This window comes from Marmota monax, unplaced genomic scaffold (assembly GCF_021218885.2).
Source record: "Marmota monax isolate L192 unplaced genomic scaffold, Marmota_monax_Labrador192_F-V1.1 WCK01_AAM20220418_F8-fsc00007, whole genome shotgun sequence".
NCBI lineage: Eukaryota > Metazoa > Chordata > Mammalia > Rodentia > Sciuridae > Marmota > Marmota monax.
In genome coordinates, this window is record NW_026692781.1 from 12,524,679 (window position 1) to 12,535,923 (window position 11,245).

The 11,245-nt window shown below is 38.7% G+C and overlaps 1 protein-coding gene across 1 annotated transcript; it reads left to right on the forward strand.

Annotated features, from left to right (window-relative positions):
• The first annotated feature begins 6,934 nt into the window (after positions 1-6,934).
• LOC124094669 (antizyme inhibitor 1-like) lies at positions 6,935-10,874 on the forward strand. Its single transcript, XM_046447598.1, has one exon. It carries the CDS (start codon positions 7,308-7,310, stop codon positions 8,649-8,651), a length of 1,344 nt encoding a protein of 447 aa, XP_046303554.1. The 5' UTR covers positions 6,935-7,307; the 3' UTR covers positions 8,652-10,874.
• Positions 10,875-11,245: the final 371 nt, after the last annotated feature.

Genomic DNA, 11,245 nt, shown 5'->3' on the forward strand with positions numbered 1-11,245 from the left:
TCCACTTTTGTTCCAGCCAGGCACATTCAGGTTGGGTGTCCCTCTGCAGTTTACAGTCCTACAGGCCAGTTGTCTCTGGAAATATACTTACAGACACACTCAGAGGTGTGCTTTACTAATTTCCCAGGTGACTCTCCTCAGGTTGAAATCAAGATTAATCATCACAGAAAATAACAGATGTGCTCTCTTGGGAGTGCTATCCAAGATTCAATATAACTAAATGCTCCCTATATTACTTCTAGGACCCGGGAAAGCCACACTGACACAAGGGCAGCAGTAGGAGCATTCCATATTCCACTGTTCCTTTGAACAATGACAACTGTGCAATTTTCCATTGGAGCATTATCTATCATTCCAAGTGTTGTAGTGTGAACATACATGCAGACTGAGCCAGGGCACGTCTGGTTTATGACTATTGGAAGCTATGGAGGAAACCTGTTTTTGCCTCTTCCAGCTCCCATGGCTGCCTGCATTCCTTGAATCCTGCTGGATATATTTGTCCCCGAGTTTTTCAGTATTAATAAATCCTTACTGCTAACATTTGTATTGAAATAAGCCAGCATGAATTTACTAGAGTTCTTCTGTATATTTTCCACTTAGTGCCATGGTCTCAGCAGAATACAATTAGGTTTATACAATGAACAAGGTTCTCACTTAGCACACAATTAAATCAGAAAGAACAACCTGTGAAAGCCTTCATAACAACCTTTCTCTCTCTCCCAGACCTTTGCCAGATTCAATATAACTAAATGCTCCCTTTCAAGGAGAACAGGCAGGAAACTTTCTGATAAAACAAACTGTGCTCAGAACGAGGCAAGGAACAGCTAAGCCCCTTCCAGTCCTGTATTGTTGGGAGGAGCAGATGATGCTACTGCCCTTGCCAATTACTTATCATAACTATTCATTGTACTACGGCCGTCACCTTGACCGTAGTACAATGTGTATGAAGCAAAATCAATAAAATGTGGAAAGCTATACATTAGATACTGAGAAGCCCTACCACAGGGTGTACAAGGGTTTGCTTGCTCTTTTTCTTTTTTAACAACACATACTAATGATATATATTAAAGGTATTAGCTGTGTTATTTCCATATATGCATACAGCATGCATTGATCATATCTATCCACCCTTTTTCCACCCTTGCCACCCAACCCAGCATCCTTCCCAATTCCTAGTAATCACTATTCAATTTCCAGGTTGACATTTCTTTCTTTCTTTCTTCTTCTTGTTTTTTTTTTAGTCGTAGATGGACACAAGATATTTATTTATTTATTTTTATGTGGTGTTGAGGATCGAACCCAGTATCTCACACGTCAAGGCAAGCATTCAACCACTGAGTCACAGCCCCTGCACAGATTGACTTTTTAAAAAAAAAATCCACATATGAGAGAGAACATACAATACTTGTCATTCTGTTTCTATCTTATTTCACTTATCATGGTGTCCTCCAGTACCATCCATTTTGCTGCAAATGACAAATTTTCATTTGTCTTTAGTCTGAAATACTCCATTGTGTATGAAGGAGGGGAAAAATTTACAACACCCTCAGGTAAAAGGAAACTAAGGACTCTGACTTTTCGTAATTTCCCTTACCAGCAAAAATTCCTTTGCCCACCCAAAGTAAGCCCACCAAAGGTAACTGACAAACTCCTCTCATGACATGGCCCTACTAACCCTATAAAACTCAGACCCTTGTTGAAGCCTCTTGAAAATGTGCCCCTCCACTGCTTAATAAAGCATGGCTGATCCGTTGAGGTTTGTGTCCGATTCTTTCTCTCTTTTTATTCTCCTTCATTTTTTTTTCAGTGTAAATATGCCGTATTTTCTGTGTTTGTGAATCTGTAGATGGGCATGTAGGCTAGGCTGGTTCCATATCTTAGTTATTGTGAGTAGAGCTACAATAAACATGGAGATACAGGTATCTCTTTTACATGCTGACTTCATTTCCTTTTGGATATATATATATATGTGTGTGTGTGTGTGTGTGTGTGTGTGAATGGGATAGCTGAATCATATGGTAATTCTATTTTTCATTTTTTGAGGACACTCCATACTGTTTCCACAGTGCTGTGTTTTAATTAGCTTTTTGTCATTGTAACCAAAATACCTGACAACAACAATTTAGAAGAGGAAAAGTTTATTTTGGCTCACGGTTTCATAGGTTCAGCTCATGGCTGGCCAACTCCATAGCTCTGGGCCCAAGTTGCTGGAGAACATCCTGGTAGAAATGCATGGTGGAGAAAAACTGCCCAGTTCATGATGGCCAGAGAGCAGAGGGAGAGCTCTGCTCATTAAGGACAAAATGTAAACCCCAAAGGCATGCCCCCAGTGACCTACTTCCTCTAGCTACATCCTACCTGCCTACAGCTAATCCACATCAGTGGGTTAATCTATTGATTAGGTTACACCTCTCATAATCTAATCACTTAGCTCTGGCAATTATGCATTGTCTCACATCTGAGCTTTTGAGGGACACCTCATATCCAAACCTTAACAGGCTGTGCTAATTTACATTACCACTAACAGGGTATAAGAATTCCATTTTCTCCACATTCTTGTCAGAATGTTATTTATTTATTTAGAATAGCCATTCTATGGGGGTTATATGCTATTTCATTGTAGTTTTGATTTTCATTTCCCTCATGGCTAATGATATTGAGCATCTTTTCATCTATTTACTGAACGTTTGTATTTCTTCTTTTGAGAACCATCTATTCAGATCATTTACCAATTTCTTAAAAATGGATTACTTGGGGTTGGGATTGTGGCTCAGCAGTAGAGCACTTGCCTAGCACGTGCAAGGCCCTGGGTTCGAGCCTCAGTACTACATAAAAATAAATAAATAAAATAAAGGTTTTGTGTCTAACTACAACTAAAAAATAAATATTAAAAAAATAGATTACTCATTTTTATTGTCAAGGTAGTTTTGGTTTTTTTTAGTTCTTTATATTTTCTGGATATTTGTCCTCTGTCAGATGTATAGCTAGCTGACAAGTATTTTCTCCCATTCTGTAGGTTATTTCTTCACTCGTTGATTGCTGTGCAGAAGCTTTTTAGTTCAATATAATCTCATTTTGTCATTTTTTCCCTTTATTTCCTGTGCTTTTGGAATCCTACCCACACAAACATCACCTGTACAAATACCTTGAAGTGTTTCTCCTCTGTTTTACTCCAATAGTTTCATTTCAGGTCTTACATCAACGTTTTTGATCCATTTGGGGTCAATTTCCATAAAGGATAAAAGATAGTGGGTAAGTTTCAATCTTCTGCATGTGGAGATCTAGTTTTCTCACTTGTTGAAGAGACTGTCCTTTCTCTACTGTATGTTTTGGGCACCTCTCTCAAGAATCAGTTGGCTATAGATGCGTGGACCTATTTCTGGGCTCTCTATTCTGTTTCATGGGTCTGTTTTATGCCAATAGTAAGTCTTCAAATCAGGAGTTGGGGCACCTCCGGCTTGCTCTTTATGCTCAAGATTGTTTTAGCTATTCAGGATCTTCTGGGCTTCCGTATGAATTTTGGGATTTTTTTCCCCTATCCATGAAGGATATCATTAACATTTTGACGAGGACAGTAGTCACAGCAACCCCTTCTGTGTCACTCACACCCAGTCTTGACAGCAGTGTATAATCAGAAAAGTGCAGGGGCTGCCAAAGGTGGGAGCTTCATAGGTGTGGTGGCCGTAGTAGTTGTGTTCCTCTTTGCTGCTTTGTGTCCCAGGAATGGAATTTCAGATCTCCCTAGTCAGGCATGCTTGGGAATTGGACATTGGCTGGGACTTTTCTCCCCCTCAATTCTTCCACTTGTAGTGCCCACCAGGAATTGAGCAGGAATGGGCCATGTTCAAAATTCCTCTGGGGAACCCCGTTGGCTCTGTGCATCAAGGACAGAGCAACAGCCAACGGCTTTGTTCCCTGGGACTAGTTCAGCTGTAGTGCCTACCAGGGGGAACAAGTGGGAGTGGCCCTGACTGGAGCTGGGCAGAATTCCCTTCAGCTGAGGTGCTCCTGGAAACAAATGAGAGGATAATGCGGTTAGCACCAGGCCAAGTTTCTCATTGGATTTTCTAGGGTTGTGTGCCCCGGACGAGGTGGCAACCGGAGCTTCAGCATTGCTGAAAACTGCCCCAGCCTGCTCCTGTTGGTGGAGCAGAAGTGCCACCAGAGTTCTTTCCCAAACTGGTGAGTGAAAGGTGCTTGTGCACAGTACTGGGGGTGGGGTGGCGGGAACCAGGAGGGTAAATGCTTTCAGTGGCGGAACTGATGTCAATCTGCATCCAACTAGCTCTGCACCTGGTCTGCTAGGGCAGACCCACCCCCCCATGCCCCGATTCAATGTCCTCTGTTCCTTTCCCTGTCATAACACCTGTGCACGTTCAGCAGGTTTGAGGCAGAGTCACTCTATGAGCTAAGTCTTGTTCTCGAAGCAGCTACCCACCCACTGATCCAGTGCAGTGGAGTGTCTGTGGGGTCCCAGAAACGGGAACACACAGGAGTTCTGACCCTTAAAGCTGTTCAAATTCAGACAAGGGGTCCGTTCTCAAGATGGCTCCTGGCTACAATACCCTGGCCCAGGAGATGGGAGATGATGTGAAATCCTTTTTCAAAGCAAGGCTGCTGTGCAGATTTCAGGTTACTTATCTAGTTAGGCTGAAAACTTGTGAAGGTTGTGAAACTTCCCAATGGCAAAGATTGATAGAGTTTGCTGACACCCTTTCACCCTTACCCCTGCATGGGGGATAGACTCGTCTTCCCCTGGATGTGGTGCTAGGTGGCAGGTACTGGGATATTTTGTTTTCTCTTACTATACTGTTGTCCCAGGCCTCTGAATTACAAAGTTTTATGTTTCTCCTGTTGATTTCCAGTGTTCTCCCATGCAGCAATGCACCTGTTGTTTCAGATCTTCTTTGTGGAGGAACAGGTGAGTTGCTGGGTGCCTCTATTCAGTCACCTTGCTCGACTTTTCCTTGGCTCACTCTTGCTATAATGACTCTAGTACTTCTTTATTAAATGGCAAAAGACTGTCACTTTTACAAAAAGTATGCAACTATTTACTTAATTTATTTTCTTATTTGGTAATTTTTAAATGTGAGAAGTTAGTTTTTAAAAGTAAAAAGATAATAAAAAATTAAGAATTGAATTTCGGTTTCTCACAAAAATTGATGAGGAATATGTAATTCACCCAAAATGTGAGTCAGTTTTTGCCATTTGTTATTGGAAATGTCACCTATCATGAAACCAGGGAGTGGAAATAAATGAAGGTCACCCAAATGATAATAGAGGTTTTTGGTTTGGGGTTGGCTATTGCAAGAGAATCAGCCTCCATCACTCATACTTAGCAGAATTTCTAAGGCAGGAAGGGAATAAGAGAAGTTTTATATTGAGAAAAGTTTCAGATGTTGGATTTGGAAATTGTTGGCATGGGGAAGATGTAGGAAGGCTAACTAGAAGCAGGGCATGTTGTGTGTTTGGTTTGGAGAGCAATTTTGACTTTCTCTTGTTGGTCCTGGGTTGGAAGAGAGGCAAATTAAGGAAGCTGGCAGCCATTGACCACACCTGACTATATACCTGGTCTCAGAGGGCAGGATCCCCTTCTGCTGGCTCAGCACCCTCCATTCCTTGATCATTATAGCTGATGGCTGGAGAGATCCTGAGCTCTCTCCCAAGCTAGTTGCTACTGAGATTGCAGGTGGGACTTCCATCTGCACATATGATTGTGGTCTAGACAGTTGGTATCTTCAGTCTCTCAATTTGAAAACTAGAAGATGAGTGTCTTCTGAAAAAGCATCAGCATGTTTTTGAAAGTTTTGTTGTTATTTTAAGCACAGCTTGCCTAAGGATGATGATTTAACATATTAGAGCAGCAGAAAGTATATTTTCATAGTAGTCTGTAAAGCATAACTTTGCATTCAGGTCACGGTTCTCTACTTCTAAATTAATTTTACTCATTTTTTAGACCAAATTTTTTTGTGTACACATTAATATGGAGCAATAACCATTCATATGATGGCTCCATAGTAGGAGATAAGACAGTTAAGGGGCTGGGTTGTGGCTCAGCAGTAAGAGCGCTTGCCTCACAAGTGTGAGGCACTGGGTTCAATCCTCAGCACCATATAAAAATAAATAAACAAAATAAAGGCATGCTGTCCATCTAGAACTAAAAAACAAACAAACAAAAATAGTTAAGAAAAGTAGTTTTATTCCAGAGGCAAAGGATGTTTTAAATAGAAAATCAATTGTAGTAATTCCAGATGTGGTTCAATTTTTTTCACCCAGTTCACAGAAACCAAAGTAAAATGTTTATAGAGGTAAATCATGTAAAAAGTGACATATCTCACACTATTTTATGAATGTTAATATAAATTCAATTTAAAAGTTCAAATTTGCTGCAAAAATGCAAACTATGGTAGGTATGTATTGTGATAAAACCAATGTCCCTTTTTTTTTTTTTTTTTTTTGGTACCAGAAATTGAACCCAGGGGTGTTTAACTACTGAGCCATATCCCTATCCCTTTTAATTTTTGAAACAGGGTCTCACTAAGTTGTTTAGGGTCTCGCTAAGTTGCCAAGGCTGGCTTTGAACTTGTGAGCCAGGATCCTGCCTCAGCCTCCCAAGTTTTGCTGAGATTACAGGCATGTGCCACTGCCACCCAGCAAAAATAATGTTCTTAATAAATTAAGAAACCTCCAGAGCAGAAATGTTCTAGGGAAAGCTCCTCCTTTCCCCACCATCGATTAATGTGTGGTTCATATCCTCAAAATCCAAGACAGCTGCCGAAGCTCCTGTCATCATGTCTGTATGTTCGGCACCAGGAAGAAGGAAGGGAAAAGAGCAATGGTCTGGCAGTAGCACTGTGCAGCTGAGACAAGGCCAACCCTGCAAATAGAAGTGATAAAGCAAACACCCTTGACTCAAGGTGGCGGCAGGGGCGAACTTTCTGACCAAGTATACAACTACCCAGAAGGCCTAGGAGAAGTGCTGTATAGAGAGCAGTTTGACTTTAACGCCGAGCCACCTTGGGAACCTAGCTGATGATAGGGGGGTTCCATCTCCTAACTTGTCCATGGAGGTCTTCACTTCAGAAATCCAAGACTCATATTCATCCAGCTTGGTGTCAAGTGGGCTGTTGCTGCCAGAATTATCTTGTGATTATTTGAAAGATGTATCAGTTTCTTCTGAAGTACAATCAACTGTAGAAGCCTTTGTAGCAGTTTGTTGCATATTCTAAGGACCCAGACATAGGCTTGGTGGCCCGTCTCTTGGTTTTCCTGGTTTATGACTTTCGGCTTTGTGGAATACGGCTGAGATGAAAGGATTTATTGACGATGCAAACTACTCTGTTGGCCTGTTGGATGAAGGAACAAACCTTGGAAATGTTATTGATAACTATGTTTATGAACATACTCTTACAGGGAAAAATGCATTTTTCGTGGGGGATCTTGGAAAGATTGTGAAGAAACATAGTCAATGGCAGAATGTAGTGGCTCAGATAAAGCCATTTTACACAGTGAAGTGCAACTCTACTCCAGCTGTACTTGAGATTTTGGCAGCTCTTGGAATTGGATTTGCTTGTTCCAGTAAAAATGAAATGGCTTTACTGCAGGAATTGGGTGTATCTCCAGAAAATATCATTTACATAAGTCCTTGCAAGCAAGTTTCTCAGATAAAGTATGCAGCAAAAATTGGAGTAAATATCATGACATGTGACAGTGAGATTGAATTGAAGAAAATCGCACGTAACCATCCAAATGCCAAGGTCTTACTACATATTGCAACAGAAGATACTATTGGAGGTGAAGAGGGTAGCATGAAGTTTGGCACTACACTGAAGAACTGTAGGCATCTCTTGGAATGTGCTAAGGAACTTGATGTCCAAATAATTGGGGTCAAATTTCATGTTTCAAGTGCTTGCAAAGAATCTCAAGTATACGTACATGCTCTATCTGATGCTCGATGTGTATTTGACATGGCTGGAGAATTTGGTTTTACAATGAACATGTTAGACATTGGTGGAGGCTTTACAGGAACTGAATTTCAATTGGAAGAGGTTAATCATGTTATCAGCCCTCTGTTGGATATCTACTTTCCTGAAGGCTCTGGCATTAAGATAATTTCAGAACCTGGAAGCTACTATGTGTCTTCTGCATTTACACTTGCAGTTAATATCATTGCAAAGAAAGTTGTCGAAAATGATAAATTTTCCTCTGGAGGAAAAACCGGGAGTGATGAACCAGCTTTTATGTATTATATGAATGATGGTGTTTATGGTTCTTTTGCAAGTAAACTATCTGAGGACTTAAATACCATTCCAGAGGTTCACAAGAAATACAAGGAAGATGAGCCTCTCTTTACAAGCAGCCTTTGGGGTCCATCCTGTGATGAGCTTGATCAGATTGTGGAAAACTGTCTACTTCCTGAGCTGAATGTGGGTGATTGGCTTATCTTTGATAACATGGGAGCAGATTCTTTCCATGAACCATCTGCTTTTAATGATTTTCAGAGGCCAGCTATTTATTACATGATGTCATTCAGTGATTGGTATGAAATGCAAGATGCTGGAATTACTTCAGACACAATGATGAAGAACTTCTTCTTTGTGCCTTCTTGCATTCAGCTGAGCCAAGAAGACAGCTTTTCCACTGAAGCTTAAACAGGCATTCACGCTTCTTTAGATCTGAAGTTAGCAGGTTAAGCTTGTCTGGTCTACATTCCGGTGAAAAAAAATTAAACAATCTTATTCTGTTAATTCTCTTGGAAACAAAAATTAATAGTAATAGCTATTTGGGACCAGACGAAATCAGCTTTCATTTATAATTCATTTTGGGGGTAATGGGAGATTTAGATAATGTATCCAGATTTAAACTTACCAGTTTGAACAGCCCCTTAAGTGTTTAAAATAAAATATGCAACAAAATGGATGACTTAGTGGAGATGGAAGCCCACTAATTGGGTTCCCCATTAAACCGTTTACATACAAGTACACAGTTTTTATACTAAGGATTCGTGTTAAAAAGTCTTGTAAAGTTAATGTCTTTCACCCAGATATATCAGATGTCAGTGGAAGGCAAACGTGACTTCATTAGATACGTTTAGTGTATTTAGAATGTGTAAATTTGTGCTTTGAACTGTAGTTTAATAAATGTAAAATTGCATCATAGTATTTTTTGTATTTGACCTAATGTAACCCTTGTATGATTGCAATAAAATTTTGTGTAGATTTTACTGTTTTTTCAGGCTAAAACTTTGGGAAAGGGGCTAGATAGGAAAGGTAGTTTTGAAATAGATGTGTATATGGTCTGTTTTGAGGGTTATTTTTCTTTATAGCCCATTTAAGTTTAGTTTGGCTTAGTCCATTTTGTTTTTTTTCAGTTATTTAATTAGTAATTTAAAGTGTGGTAAATCATTGTGAAGTTCAGATTCATTAATGGAGAGTTGATGTGCATTAAGCATGATGTTTAACCATTTTAACACCAAAAACCGTTAATCCTGCATAAACCAATTGTAACAATTAGTAGGTGTTTCTGTATAGGTAGAATGCATAGAGTACCTTAGTAAATCTTTGAATCACAAATCTTTCGGCTGACATGGAAGATTCTATTAAATACTTTGAATAAACTTGGTTGGGGGGGAGGGAGATAAAATTGCAGAAAACTGCAGAGCACTAAAACTTAAAGAAGGGCTACATCTATAACCAGAAATCTGATGCTCTTTTGCACAGAATATTTAAATTCAGAATGGGGAGGGGGTCTGGGGTGAAGCACACTTAATTTTTTCTTTTTTCTTCAATTTTTTAATTGCAGTGATTTCAAATTTTAGGATTCTCTTTTTGTTATTGGTTTGAACTATTCCCTTAGTTTCTTGTTGTTTTTCTATTTGTTCAGCTTAGTAATTCCTTTAAAATCTTTCATACTAAAATTTTATGGTGGTTGGGGAAGGGACTTAGCAGCACTAACCTGACAGTTGTCAGGAATTTGCTTTGTTCACTGCTAGTGTATTAGTAATCCTAGATCTCAGAATCACAATAGTAATAAAACAAACAACAGGGGTCATTTTTTCCTAACTTACTCTATGTTCAGGTGTGGAATTTCTGTCCCCCAAGAGGAAATGTAACTTCACTTTGGTGCCAATGGACAGAAAATTCTACCTGTGCTACATAGGAGAAGTTTGGAATGCACTTAATAGCTGGTTTTTACACCTTGATTTCAAGGTGGAAAGAAATCGATCATGAATCTCTAATTTCAATCTCAAACCAGTAGGTGCTTAATGTTTTTGATTTAATTAATGCCCATTTTTGAATTTCATGGGTTCTACTAAAAAATTTAGGACCCCAGTCCATTGTCCTCTAATTGCCCTTGGACTTTACCAAGGTATAATGGGGTTTTATGCAAAATTCCAATTTACCATGCAATCTTTTTTTCTTATTAACTGAAATGAGAATAAATAACACTCTACCTTCTTCATATATTGTTGGTTATTGTGGTCCAGAAATGCCAAATCCTTTAAAAGATATGGTACAAGTTTTGAGTCATTTGGCTTAACTTTAAAGGCTTGAGCTTCATGGCATGTCAATTTTGCCATCCTATAGGAGAGCAACAGTTCAGAGTTGCAGGTATCACATGTGAATGATGTATGTGAATGAAACTTAAGAAATGTCTGTATTGTATTTGAAGACTGTTTACCATAAATCTGAAGTTTGAACCTATGTATTTCAATTTGGTATTCTAACAACTGAATTAATGTAAAATCTTTTTATATACTATTGTAATCTCAGTTCAAAATTTAACTGAAAATATAAAACCCAAATGATTTCTATATAGTAAATTGAACTGTAAAGGTAACTTGTGTGTGGTTCTGAATACACAGATAAAATGTTTTTATTCCTCCTCAAAAAAAAAAAAAAAAGAAATGTTCTAGGAATTGACTATGATACAAACATAATTCATAACTGTTCAAATGAGCTGAGAAATTTTACTAATGAAAGTAGTTCTCCAATATAATAAATATTTACACATACCTACTATAAGTAATTGAACTAGAAAATTTTTGTAGAAAAACTGATGGTACAAAAACGTTAATATGTAGGGAAAAAAATCCTTGCAATTTTAGCACAATTATATTCTCTTTTTCCTATTGGTCATCAATTGAATTTAAAATTTTTTTAGCCTTTGAAGTACTACTTTGTAAGTAATTCTGAGTATCTGACAATGGTATTGAACTTTTTTGTAATTAGTCTTCTAAATTTTG